The 12,758-nt window shown below is 51.4% G+C and overlaps 5 protein-coding genes across 5 annotated transcripts; 2 read left to right on the top strand and 3 right to left on the bottom strand.

The window, feature by feature from the left end:
- Positions 1-842: 842 nt before the first annotated feature.
- CKM354_000077400 (uncharacterized protein) lies at positions 843-1,541 on the top strand (the record flags this gene model as incomplete). The annotated part of the gene is made up of 1 exon (XM_044795876.1): positions 843-1,541. The coding sequence occupies one exon, from the start codon at positions 843-845 to the stop codon at positions 1,539-1,541; it is 699 nt and encodes a 232-aa protein (XP_044651811.1).
- A 1,341-nt stretch (positions 1,542-2,882) lies between these two features.
- CKM354_000077300 (uncharacterized protein) lies at positions 2,883-4,295 on the bottom strand (the record flags this gene model as incomplete). The annotated part of the gene is made up of 8 exons (XM_044795875.1): positions 2,883-2,927; positions 2,982-3,032; positions 3,085-3,144; positions 3,198-3,242; positions 3,508-3,567; positions 3,616-3,639; positions 3,712-3,790; positions 3,844-4,295. 8 exons carry the CDS (start codon positions 4,293-4,295, stop codon positions 2,883-2,885), a joined length of 816 nt encoding a protein of 271 aa, XP_044651810.1.
- Positions 4,296-5,560: 1,265 nt separating this feature from the next.
- CKM354_000077200 (uncharacterized protein) lies at positions 5,561-7,426 on the top strand (the record flags this gene model as incomplete). The annotated part of the gene is made up of 3 exons (XM_044795874.1): positions 5,561-6,461; positions 6,515-7,104; positions 7,196-7,426. 3 exons carry the CDS (start codon positions 5,561-5,563, stop codon positions 7,424-7,426), a joined length of 1,722 nt encoding a protein of 573 aa, XP_044651809.1.
- Positions 7,427-7,484: 58 nt separating this feature from the next.
- CKM354_000077100 (uncharacterized protein) lies at positions 7,485-8,063 on the bottom strand (the record flags this gene model as incomplete). Its single annotated transcript, XM_044795873.1, has 1 exon — positions 7,485-8,063. The coding sequence occupies one exon, from the start codon at positions 8,061-8,063 to the stop codon at positions 7,485-7,487; it is 579 nt and encodes a 192-aa protein (XP_044651808.1).
- A 373-nt stretch (positions 8,064-8,436) lies between these two features.
- Positions 8,437-10,290, bottom strand: CKM354_000077000 (uncharacterized protein; the record flags this gene model as incomplete). The annotated part of the gene is made up of 3 exons (XM_044795872.1): positions 8,437-8,511; positions 8,571-9,915; positions 9,974-10,290. 3 exons carry the CDS (start codon positions 10,288-10,290, stop codon positions 8,437-8,439), a joined length of 1,737 nt encoding a protein of 578 aa, XP_044651807.1.
- Positions 10,291-12,758: the final 2,468 nt, after the last annotated feature.

Genomic DNA, 12,758 nt, shown 5'->3' with positions numbered 1-12,758 from the left:
CAATTCACAACAGCGAATGTCGGACGAAACGTTTGCGGCAATATAGCTCCTCGGCCGTTTTATGTTATTGCTAGCAAAGCGTCCAGCATTCCGTTCCGAATTGCGCTACTAGCTGTTGCAAAGCAGTCTGTCTCCGAGCATCGATTGCAGTTGAGGCATTCGTCTGTTGCTTTCTTAGTCCGATCCCTGGTCGGTCCTGGCTTAGCTGCGCTTGAGCAGAGAGCATTCACATGAGCTCGTCATATGTGACGCGCCCAAGTCAGCTTTGACGATGCTCTGGCGCTTCCCGCAACGTCTCAAGTCATACCCATCGTTCTGTAGAACGATGCAAGTGCCAATCATCGCGATTGCGTCGAAGGACGGCGAGCTCAACGTGGTGAAATTTTCTGACATCGTTCTAGTGACTGTCGCCTATGAGTGACACCGAAAAGATCGTGGTCCTGATTCACTATGCTGCTTTCTGCAGCAAATACATAACATCGTTCGCTCACAGCTATCTCACAGTGTAAGTGAGCCGTGCCTGCTTCAGGCATAACTACGAATCAGTCGCCAAGCATGCCTCTCCCCCGCGTTACAACAGACATTTTTTCAACAAAGAAGGCGAAGACTCTGGTAGGACTCGCTTTGCATGAGGTCGAATCGCCTGCAGTCCGAGAAGTATTTCCTCAGCACGGCGCAGGCTCACCAGGGGGCATGCGCACAGTCTCCCGTTTGACACGTGTGTTGAGTCACGTGAGTCACAACCTAGGTATGATCACGGTAATGGGTGGCCTTGAACTCTACCGCACTTGTGATTTTCTTCACAACTAGGATGAAGCGCACTTTCACAGCTGACATCTAACATGGACTCCACACCTCCCTTATCTGCAGCGTCACGCGTGACAAGCACTGTCGAACTGCTCGAACTTATCCTGGCAAACCTCACAACCACAGATCTCGCTCGCTTCCTTCGGATCTGCAAGACATGGCATAATGTAATAATCTCTTCTTCGATTCTACACGAGCATCGCTTTCTAGCCGCATCAGCTCCAAGGGAGTGGCTCGCTATGAGTCAGACACGACACGACGATGCGAAATGGAACATCGTCAGCTCTGATTTTGCGACAGCATACCAGCTTTCACGACCTCCAGTATTTCCATATCCATGGCGAGACCCAAATGGCGATATTCCCAGGCTATATGCCCTGGGAAACATTCATCCGTCCCTCGACCACTTCCTTACGCCTCGGTCTGCCGGAACTCCGATCTGGAACGCCACGACTGCTCAACTTCAAACTCTTGCATCTGTAACATCACTACAAAAGGTCTTCATCACAAATCCGCCAAGCAAGCGACTCATTCTCAAGCGTCCGAGGAGTACGTGGTCGATGACTTATAATCGCGCTGCGGGTTTCACGATCGGTGTTGCGACTCACTTGGCACAAAAGGCTGTTGTTCAAAATGGTGAAGTTGTGATAGATGTCATTGGAACTCTTGAAGAGCGGTGCAAGGAGGTGAATGGGGCGAGGAAGAGGCTGCGGAAGGGCAAGAAGAAGGTATGAGGCAGTAGGGCGGCTGTGTGGGTGTGGAATTTGCAGATGAGGATCGTGGATGCTCACCAGCGACGGTTGTATTATCCGTAAAGATATACCGGCGACCCTATTTGGAAGACAAACGGTGGACTAGGCACGGATTATATGAGCTATGTAGTGCGTCGAATGTACCTTAAGCTCTCATAGTGATCTATTCGGTCCTTCTTGCACAAACCATCTGTGCCTAAACCCCACGCACTGCCCTCGGCAACAACAATCATTAAATCTGCAATTTTCAGAACTGAAAGCCCTTCATGCCTTCCACGCAGGCCCCCAAATCTAATCCTCAACATCCTTGCCCTATCATTCTGCATATCCCTCAAACCTTCGGCGCCCAACAAACTTCCCCAAAAATCCTCGAGTCTCTTACACCCTGCTCTGTAACCTCGCCTTGATACAACGTACACTCCACGCCTGGGATAGGCGGTGGTGCATCATTGATCATCACGCCTTGGCAGCCATTGATTCCATCGCATGCGAGTTTACATGCTTCGTCGTTGTTTTTGAGAGCGACTGCCATTGTGGTTTGAGCGCTCCAGGCTCCGAGTTGGCCACAGGCTGTGATGATCGGAGGGCGGGTCTGTTTGCAGGTTAGCTGGGGTTCGAAGACCAAAGAGAGCAGAGCAGAGGAGAAGTGTTTTGGGATGGAGGGAAGGGGGAGGAATTGTGCTGTTTCGCTGGAGAGGCGGAGCGGAAGGCGTGCGGGGGGATCCTATTGAGAGTTGGAGTTGGATGGAGTGGCATTAGCTTACAGTGGTCTAGAGAGAAGTAGAGGATTAGCAAGTGCACTTTTAGAATGATATTGTGTGAATGTTTTCGAGTTTCTCCGGGTCCGTAGAGTGCGAATCATTTCCGGATTAGAGCTATATACTTGAAGCATTCATTCTCCTCCTTGGTCCCTGCTACGACCGCTTCATCCCACCAAGCTTGTCTAATCAGTCTCGCAATCGCGTCCCAGAATACGATGCGAACCCGGACCAACTCTCTTCACCTCGCCAGCAACCTGCGTGCACTCATTGGGTCCGAATACATCAAGCTCATCTCTGGGAAGCACAAGAACGTTTTCGCAGCCTGGAACTGCAATACACCAGTCCTGGCAGGCTTTAACAGAGCCTTCGTTTCTGCTACGGAGTTTGGTGGGGGCGGCGAATTGTCCGAGTGCAAAGCAGGAGTTGCAGGGAGGTGCGGTGGTGGTTGTCGAGGTGGTTGTTAGCTGGGTTCACGAAGGCGAGGCCATAATTTTCGGGAGGCGATGGATTCCCGGCGGCATATATAGATGGGTGGACAAGGTGATAGGTCCACGAGCATGTGCTACGTGGGGAATGGGGAAGAGCTTACAGTAGTGGTAGTGGTGGTCTGATTCGTTTGTCAGCACATTATTACACGAAGAAGGATATGGCGGGGACTTACTGTCGTCGTTGTGGTGGACATTGTGGTAGTAGATGGAGTTGTAGTCGTTGTCTGAGATATTTAGTATTGTATCATCTAGTCAGCCAATTTGATGATGTCTTACTGTAGTAGTAGTTGTTGTCGTAGTCGTTGTAGTCGTAGGAGGAGGAGTTGTAGTCGTTGTCTAGAACAATCAGTATCAAGATGTAGAGTCAGATCACATTAATCATATTTCACCATGGTTGTTGTGGTCGTAGTGGTCGGCTCAGTTGTAGTCGTGGTCTAGAATAATCAGTATCAAAATATGGGGTCAAAAAGTGTTAATCGTATCTCACGGATGTTGTTGTTGTGGTGTCCGAAGTAGTAGTTGTTGTAGTATCGGTGGTAGACGTTGTCTAGAACACTCAGTATAAGAACATGGGATCGGATATTGTTGATTATGTCTCACTGTTGTGGTGCTTTCCGAAGTAGTTGTTGAAGTTGTAGTATCGCTGGTAGTCGTGCTTTCGGAAGTAGTTGTGGAAGTCTGAGTGCTAGTCGTGCTGACGCTGGTAGTCGTGCTGTCAGAAGTAGTACTCGTGGTATCCGATGTCGTTGTGCTCGATGTCTGCAAATATCAGCATAAATCTAGATGTTCAGTGTTTGTTACTCATACGGTCACTGGCGTAGTAGTCGAGGTCTGAAAAGTATTAGTCTACTTCTAAAGTGTCGTTGATAGCACCAGGTCCAAGTCAGGTGAGGCAATGCTTACAGTTGTCTCAGTAGTGGTCGTCTCTGATTGGGTGGTGGTGGACTTAGTAGTGCTCTTGGTTGTCGATTTTGTAGTGCTTCTGGTAGAAATAAGTCAGCGCATGATCGTCGCGTCTGTTTCTGGATGACATACGGGGTAGTGCACTTTGTAGTCGTCTTGGTATAGTACTTCGGTGGATAAACAGTCTTGGTCACCGTCTTCTGTGGCACGTAGCAAGAGCAGACAGTCTTGGCAGCAGTCTTTGGTCCGTTCTTCACAGAAGACAAGAGGCATTCCTTGCGGCCCTTGTTACATTTGGTTGGCTTCGCCGGGTACCCAGCCGGTTTCTCGTAACCCGGCTCTGGGAGCGCAGTCCTTGGTTGGCGATGACCATAGCCTTTGGCAGTTACGGTGACCGTTGCAGGGTATTGCTTCTTGCAGTATTGCTTCGCTGGCTCGTAGTAGGCCAGCTCAGCATACTTGGAATACTGAGACGACTTGCAGACACCACCCTTGTTGCCGTAGTGAGGATCAGCGATTGCACTGCCGCTCACAGATTGGAGGGCGCCGAGGAGGAAAACGAGTGATGCGGTCAAGTGGACCATGGTTGCGGTGGGTGAAGTCGCGCAAAGGAGTGTACAAGAAGATTGTCAAAGTGGTCTCGGGCCAACCGAGTATATCTGAACTTGGACAGCCGTGTTATGGAACCGCAACCGGTGCAGGCGTACTAGCATTCAGCATTAGTATAATCAGAGTTGGGGCTACGCAGTGAGTGGCTTGCATGACGAACTACAATGGGAATGGCAGAATCGCCGCGGGAATGTGTGTTCCATCGTGATTGTGGACCACTTTCAAGGCAGATGACATGCATCCAGGCCATGTTGCACTTGTGTAGACCAGTCGATGCATGAGTGGACGCAAACGCCATGGAGGTCTCACCATTGTCGTCCATGCTGCGCGTTGTGAGCTCTGAAGGAAGCAAAATGTGAATCCTCTAGTATAGAAGCGTCGACAGAAGAGGGATAGTGTGCAGCCACTAGCGTTCCTCCTGAGTATTGTTATGATGAGCAGCGGCACGTTTGGGAAGATCAAGATTTCTATTCGTGTTGATGACAGTTCTCACACCTCGCGTTGCTTCCGTGATGGTGACGACCACCAAGCAAGGCCAACGAGATGTTGTGCTGAGTCTCCTGGAGCACTGGATCCGGACAGAGTACGCGACTCAGGTCGTCTTCTGGACTTGCTAGCAGGACTAACTCGAGGTTAGGCTGCTGTCAGCGCAAGAACTTTCCTGATCTTTGACCAGCATGTGAAGATCGAGTCGGCGGCGCGTACACTGCCCAGGTAACGTCACCGATGCTGTAGAGAAAGGCATCAGCTCCGGGAGGCCAGCGTTCCGCAAAAGGAGAGTGCGTGAGCAGGACCTCCACTCCGACTGCGTGTCTCGTCCTCTTCCCTCTTTGAGAGAGCGCTAAATCAGCACGTGCAGGCTAATTCCGATGGTGCTCTCGATGGTTCGCCAAGTCGCTCATCTTATGATGAACCGGAAAGCACATCGATGGTGCAGCCACAGAACCGGAAGCGTGCGGTCGCTTCGACGGCTAGAATTGTGCACGGTTTGCAGGGGACTCCTCGGTTTCGGATTGGCATATAGACTTCTGGCGTGCAGCAAGCCACAAAACGCCTCCAATGGTCTCGCACGGTCTGGAGAGGGTCCTCTGGTTCAGCCCTGCAGTGTGCGCCGGAGTCTCTCACGAGTCTCCTGGGACTGAAGAGCAATGTAGCCTTTCTTAGTGCGTGGTGAGCAGCGGCTTCCTTTCTTTCTTGTCCTTCGCCTTCACGCCGCGCGCGAGCCCGTCTTTTCAGCGTGATGATCCAGCTCCCATACTGGTCCCGACACAAGAGACGGGTCATCATGTGCCGTGTTATCGCTGGCACGCTTCTGTTATCTTTACTGGGTGTGCTCTTCTTTCCCTCCGTTGTGGAGGCCACGCCTTCCCCTCTCAAAAACAGCGTCAGGAAACAGCAAGTTCGAGAAGCACCAGACATCCCAGAATACTCGCCGCAGGATACACGCTATGAGCCACCAGCTGCAGATATCCGAGAGCCCGAGAAGCCAGCAATCGCGAAACATGCTCCCTCCCACCAAACTCCAATTGTTCCAAAGAGACCAGATATCAACATCGAGGAAGCTGTTCTGAAGCTCAAATCCTTATATCCAGACGAGGTTCGCACGAAAGGAATCTTGTCGCCTCTGACAGCAACTGGAGAAGCACTCCTGCGAGACCTTGCCTTCAGGACAAGAGCGTTCAGAGAAGCTCTGGCAGCATGGGAAGCACTTCATTTTGTGATCGATGGGCCTAGGCTGTCTCAGAGAGACATCATTCCACAACTGCGAGCAGCAAATCTTCCATCTGAGAACTTCGCTGAAGCAGTACACAGCTACGACAGATTCCGGGCATACATCAACAAACTTGCTGCGCGTCTGTTCCCATGGACCATGGAATTTTATGCTGATCACATGTCGCTGCACGCGAGCTTCTACAGCGGAGGCAAAGGCATAGTCCTCACTGCAGGCGACGGACAAGCTCCATATCTGTTGACAAGTATTCCCTCGTTCCGGAAACTTGGATGTGAATTGCCAATTGAGATTCTCTATCTTGGAGATGAGGATTTGAGCGAAGACTACAGAGATGCTTTGGAAGCTTTGCCAGGAGTTTTGACAAGAGATTTGAGCCAGATGGTGAATGACGAAGGTTGGGCCCTGAAAGGTATAGCGCGCAATAGTCTCAGATGATTTCCGAATCTTGCTAACGAAGCACAGGGTGGGCAATGAAGCCCTTCGCCATTCTCATGTCCTCCTTCCGCGAAGTCCTCTTTATCGACGCCGACGCACTCTTCCTTGTCAACCCCGAGACGATGTTTGACGACGAGCAATACACGAGCACGGGAGCCCTATTCTTCAAGGACAGAAATCTGAACCCAGAGAAAAAGCGAGGCTGGCTCAAGTCGATTCTGCCGAGCCCAATATCAGACCATGTGAAGAAGAGCCGTATGTGGACAGGCGAAAGCGGGCATCAGCAAGACTCTGGAGTGCTGGTGATCGACAAATGGAAGCATTTCGTTTCTCTGCTTCTGACCACAAGGATGAATGGTCCAGATCGGGACGGCAACAAGGATTTGGGCAAGAAGGGTGTCTACGAGATGGTCTACGGCGACAAGGAGACTTTCTGGCTCAGTTGGGAGCTGGCTGGTGACTTGGGATATTCGTTCCACGACAGCGTCGTTGGAACAATGGGCACACTCAACACAACTGTGGCCACCAAAAGGGCATCAGAGGCAATCTGTTCCGCACAGCTTTTGCACTTTGATCGCGAAGGCTTGCCACTCTGGTTTAATGGCGGCCTCAGTAAGGTATGTCTGTGCCTGTCACAATCTAAAGAAAATCTGAGACGACCAATCGCACAAGTAATGCTTGAAATGCTAACAACATTGATTCTCTTAGACGAAAGATGAAGACGACAACTTCAAACACTACCAACCGTTCGAATACTACATGCAAGAACCACGAGAAAAAGGGCGTGCCGTCACAAGCGATAACTGGAGCATTCAACCTTCCAACGTGGTCTGCCTGGAAGGAGATGAGCACTTCCCTTTCTCCGCACACACCCAGAGCGTTCTGGAAATGTTACTCGACCTCGCGCGACAAAACGCAGAAGCTGAACCGGAATCATGAACCAAGTTGAATGTGCATGAGATTTTGATCCTACTCAGCTTCCCAAACCAAACGATCATCATAACCGATCCAACCTCCGCCTCAAACGCTCATTCTCAAACTTGAACGCTTCAGCCATTAACCTCTTCTGATTCGGCAGTCGAAGTAACTCATCAAGATCCTCCTCCAAGCTCCACCGCCATTCCCCATGCTCAATGGGGTCCAATCGCACCTCCGCCGGCTGCTGCACTCTTACGACATAGGAGTATTGCAGCCATGATTGACCTCTCTGACTCGTCCAAGGCGTTTCAGCAAGTTTGCCAACGACTTCTACTATATGGAGACCGGTTTCTTCGAAGATCTCCCGCACGAGGCCTTCACGGATCGTCTCTCCGGGATCGACCTTCCCGCCGGGTAGTTCCCAATGGTCTGGGAAGGCTTTCTCGTCGGCTGCGCGCTTGACGGTGAGGAGTTGTGGGGCTGGTACTGGTACTGCCGTTTGACCAGAAACTGATGTCGTAGATGAGGATGTTGACTGTATATCTTCGCGAAATATGGCACCCGTTGCAACGTATCTGATTCCAGGTGGAAGATCTTCAATTTTTGTATCTAGTGCTGGATCGCGTACAGAAGTGCTGGGATTGCGTAACTCGGCCATTGCATATAATGCACATGCAGAGTCAAAAACGGACGTTGGTGTTTGGGACTGCGAGGTTTCAGCGAGAGATGGGGAAATTGGCATGGAGCCAATCATGAGTCAGACATTGCAGGTTGCTACCTGTAGCTTTTGTGTACCCCACGGGAAATGCCAGAGCTCTCATTGTTGCTGTACTGTTCTCTCACGTGAAAATGCTGCAGCCTTGCGCTACGCCACTCAGCCTTGTACTCAGACTTCACGTCAAGAAGGAAGAACGGAGATTGTTACGTTAGAATTCATTGCTTCGAACAGACCATATGTATGATTGGGTATCGTTCATAAAGACGTTAGGCCTTCCCGATTCGTTACATCGTTACTCCAACGGCAGCGATCTCTATCCGCCGAACATCTTATTGAACCACTTGTCGCCAATGTTCTTGTATGGCTGCTGCACAAAATTTCGGGTATACTAGAAAACAAATTAGCATCATTCGCGCGAAGGAAAATGAAGTTAGAGACAAGACGTACCTCCTCAATCTCGGCAACTTCGCCCTTGAGATCAACCTCTTCAGGCTTGTACCACTTGGTCCTCTTGATGACCTTCCAGAATACAAAGAGCACTGGAGTGAGAAAGACCATGAAGTAGCTGAAAATAAACGTGGACACATCCCAGTAGCCTGGCAGGAATACTGTGTAACCACCGACGATCGACATGACTGCAGTCCAAGCAAGTCCGTAAATGGCAACGTATGGCTGACCAATGGATCTGTATGGCAGACTTCTGCGATCGATGCCTTGCGCCTTGAGTGCTCGGTACCACATCAGGAATGTGAAGCACATGATAGCGAAGTTGATCAATTGCGAGGCCGTGATCAAGCTGACGAACCAGTTGAGGACCTTGGCCGAGCCGGAGCTGACAGACAAGAAGGCCAGAAGACAGACCAGAAGGACTGCAATGACGCAGTTGTAAGGCACACCAACGCGGTTGGTTCTGGTGAAGAGCTTCGGTGCCTTGCCTTCGAGAGCCAAACCGAAGAGACTACGCGAGGCGCAATACATGTAGGAGTTTCCAGCGGAGAATGCGGAGGCGAGGACAAGCGCGTTGACGATGTGAGGCAGTACTCCGATTCGTAGGCGGTTCATAGCCACAACGTATGGCGAGGCCGCAGCGCCAGGGAGACCACTTTTGAAGGCAGCGCTAAGCTCTGCATCATCGTAAGGCACCAGAATTCCGACACAGAGAGCTCCGAGGCAGAAGAATGTCGTCAAGCGGTAGAAGACAGCATTGTAGGCACTTGGCATGACCTTTCGCGGATTCTCGGCCTCTCCGGCCGACATCGACACGTAGTCGGGCCCAGCAATGACGAAGGACGCCTGGATGAGGCATTGCAGGAATCCGAGAAAGTATGCCAGATTCGATTGACCCACGATCTCAGTGTAGAGTGGCTTGAACGCTCCAGGGTTGTTCCAGTAGCGGAACCCAAACCTGTCGCCAAGTGGGTTGCCTCCCAGCATGACGATGAAGGTGAAAATGATCAGGCCGATGATGAGGAGCACTTTACCGAGGGCAGCCCAAAATTCCACTTCGCCATACCACTTGACGTTGACCAGATTGATCAGGCCGTACAAGATGATAATGATCAAAACCAAAGCCCATGTCGGAAGTGCTGTCGACCAGTAGTGGATGATCACGTCGCATGCTGTGATTTCGAATGGTACCAGGATTGCCTCGAAGACGAAGAAGTTCCAGCCAGCAGCGAAACCGAAGGCCTCGTCCACGTAGCGACCAGCAAAACGGATAAATGGCGAGGAGATGGGAAGATATGTCACCATTTCGGCCAGGCAGAGCGTAACAGCAAGGACAACAGAGCACCTTGTTCAATCATCAGTATGCCCTTCTCCAAAACGAGCTCCTCTGAAGTCTTTCTCACCAGAAAGTGAAGGCAATGAACAGACTGCCAGGTCCGCCATTCAGCAAGCCTCTGCCAATCTGGACGTAAAGCGCAGTACCAATTGTGCCACCGATACCGATCAGCTGAATGTGTCGAGGCTTGAGCTTTCGGTGCGTGTCATCGTGTACACCACTGATATTGTACGAGGCGACCGAGCCGCGTCGTTCGGCATCGCCGTTGTCGTAAGTCGGAAGTTCTGTTACACCAGTGACATCCTTGATGTCCGACTTCTCGACGCCGCCAGTATCGGTTCGCTTGAAGGGCGACCTCTGAGCGAGATTCTTGAAAGCAGACATGGTGCAATAACGAGAACCAGCAGTCCTAGCGTACCATGCGTAAGCAGAAAGAGATGCTTGCTCGTTAAGAAGACTCTCGCGAACTGATCGACAGTGGTCTGGCGACCCCTACGTCTTTAACTACATCATGTTCAACCGCGTATGCGTTGATAAGACGGCGCTGCAACCGGCCAGCTTCGCAAAGAAGCTAGACTAGCGAGCTTGCGATGTGCAAGACATCTCCAGTGGCGTATACCCTGGCCTCGACGCCTTGGCCCGGACCCTCGAGATGGCAGACTGGGCTGAACGCGCCAAGGAGGCTAACATGAGGTGGAGGAGCTGCGCTGGAGAAGAATCGACTGTGGGGATACTTGTACGTGATGAAACCTGCGCCTATATGGGTCTTGTTAGATAGCCTATCTTCGTTAGTAACTGCTATAGAGGCTATTATTCAGAGAGGCATGTGTGTCCTCGTGTTGAATTGCCAAACATGTCGACGGCACTCGTCTTTTCGCAACCCCACCTGGAATGCTCGGCATGCATAAGAAGCTCTCTTAGGTGGCATCGGAGTGACCGCAAGCAAGTCGATAAGAACTTTAATGGGGAGCTTCGTTCGCATGGCTTCCGTGGCATTCAGCTGAAAAGGACGTAGACCATTGGTTAAAAGCAGTTTTCGCAGGATTTCGTGGGCTGCGGTTTGTGTTCAATGCAACCGCACCTTGCGCCGCCGTCCCGATCGGTTGCTGATATGATTCGCGCCAGCGCTAATGCCATGTGATTGTGGGCCATGCGGCGGGTGTTAGTGAGGCTCTCAGGCCTGGTCTATCATCAATCCGTGATGGCGTGGAAGAGGTGTAGCGAAGGATGTTGGTGGCAAGAACGAGGAAATGAGGAAGAGCCGCGGTTGACAGGCAGCTTCGATTTGCGGGATCCAGCCGTTGACACCACACGACTTTGAAGCATGGAAAATAATACCTGCACTGATAATTGTCGCCCGACTGTCGCTATACTGATTTAGGTCGCGTGCTCTTGCGTACAGAAGTCTACATGTTCACTAAGCCTTGCACCCACGCGACAGGGCCCAGAGACCTGGCCATACCAAGCTGCCAATAACGCCGCCCTGAGAACTGGCCTTGCATGTGCAGGGTGCAGCCCCCGGGAGAACCGCTGCATTCTGAACTAGAACAAGTGCTAACCATCACGCCATTGGACAGTTTGAACTCGTCACTTTGAGCCGCGGCCGCAATGTATACTACTTGCGAGCAGATGACCTGCCACAGTCCAGAGAAGGGCAATGCACAAAGAGTTGTGCTGAACGCCCAAAAAGCAGCTGTTCATTGACGAGTTGGGCGGCAGAGAAGTGAAGAGTCCAGACTTCTGGTAAACGGCTATGCACCTGCATTTGTACAGACTGCGCAGATCTGCTACGAATCGTGAGGTCATGAACGAGACGATGCCTTTGAGGTCAGATCTCAACAGTGTGATCTCGAGGTGATCCTTTCGAAGCTGTCTCGATGGGCGCACCAGAATCGCCAAGTCCAACGCCTTCTGGCCATCACTGCTCATTCTATGCGCCAGGACGTGCAGGGAGATCGGGTCAGAGGCAGGTGAAGGCAAATCAAGGCAGCGCTGTGCTTGCAGTCCACGGGCTCCATGCCATAGATCAGACTATCGTGAGCTCATGTCTGATCTTGCTTGAAGGGGCATCTCTCGAAGCGTTTCGCCAGTGAAGAGGTCATTTGCAGTACAATATCTATCTTAACAATTGACTTCAGACGTACCGAGCGCTCCTCTACTGATCTTCCACAAAATGGTCTCGAGCTGTCATATGCCCAGGACGATGCAGCGACCGTCTTGCGCAACAGGCGGTATAGCTCCGCACTCCATTTGCTGTGTGCACTGCCCAAGATCTCAGCGGACTTGATGAGATCCCAAAGGCTTTCTAGAAACCGTTGGTAGGGGAAGTAGACCAGTTCTCGCCAGTATGCCGATGTTTCTGAACAGCTCTGCGCCTCTCAAACGTGTTTGCCAACAGGACATCCACATGTCCTGCCTCATACACTCCAGCAAAGAACCCAGCGCCAAGTCATCGCCTGCACCTTCGCATTCGCGTGAATGAAGTGAAGTCAAGACACCTCTCGCAGGCAACTGTTCACCCAAACAGGAAAGCAAGAACTGCGGACCAAATCCCACCCGGCCGCATCAGCTGCTGCTGCACTGTCTGTTTCTCCCTCATTGCCTTCACTTCACTTCCATGCGTTTGCGACTCCACTTCACTTCCACCCGTTGGCGACTTCACTTCACTTCCACACAAGCAAACCACATACCCTCGGACATCTCACCTTGCCAGCTTTCACTTCATCTCGGCCACGTCCTTCGGCCCCACGACCCACCAACTCCCCACTCAGAGAACGAAACCATAAAGTGACGCATGAAATAGAAATGGAGTCATCCATGATGCATCCAGCCCAAAAGGCCACTTCAATTCT

Source organism: Cercospora kikuchii, assembly GCF_019650295.1.
Source record: "Cercospora kikuchii DNA, contig_00001, whole genome shotgun sequence".
Taxonomy (NCBI): Eukaryota; Fungi; Ascomycota; class Dothideomycetes; order Mycosphaerellales; family Mycosphaerellaceae; genus Cercospora; species Cercospora kikuchii.
This window is presented reverse-complemented; position numbering and strand designations above follow the sequence as displayed.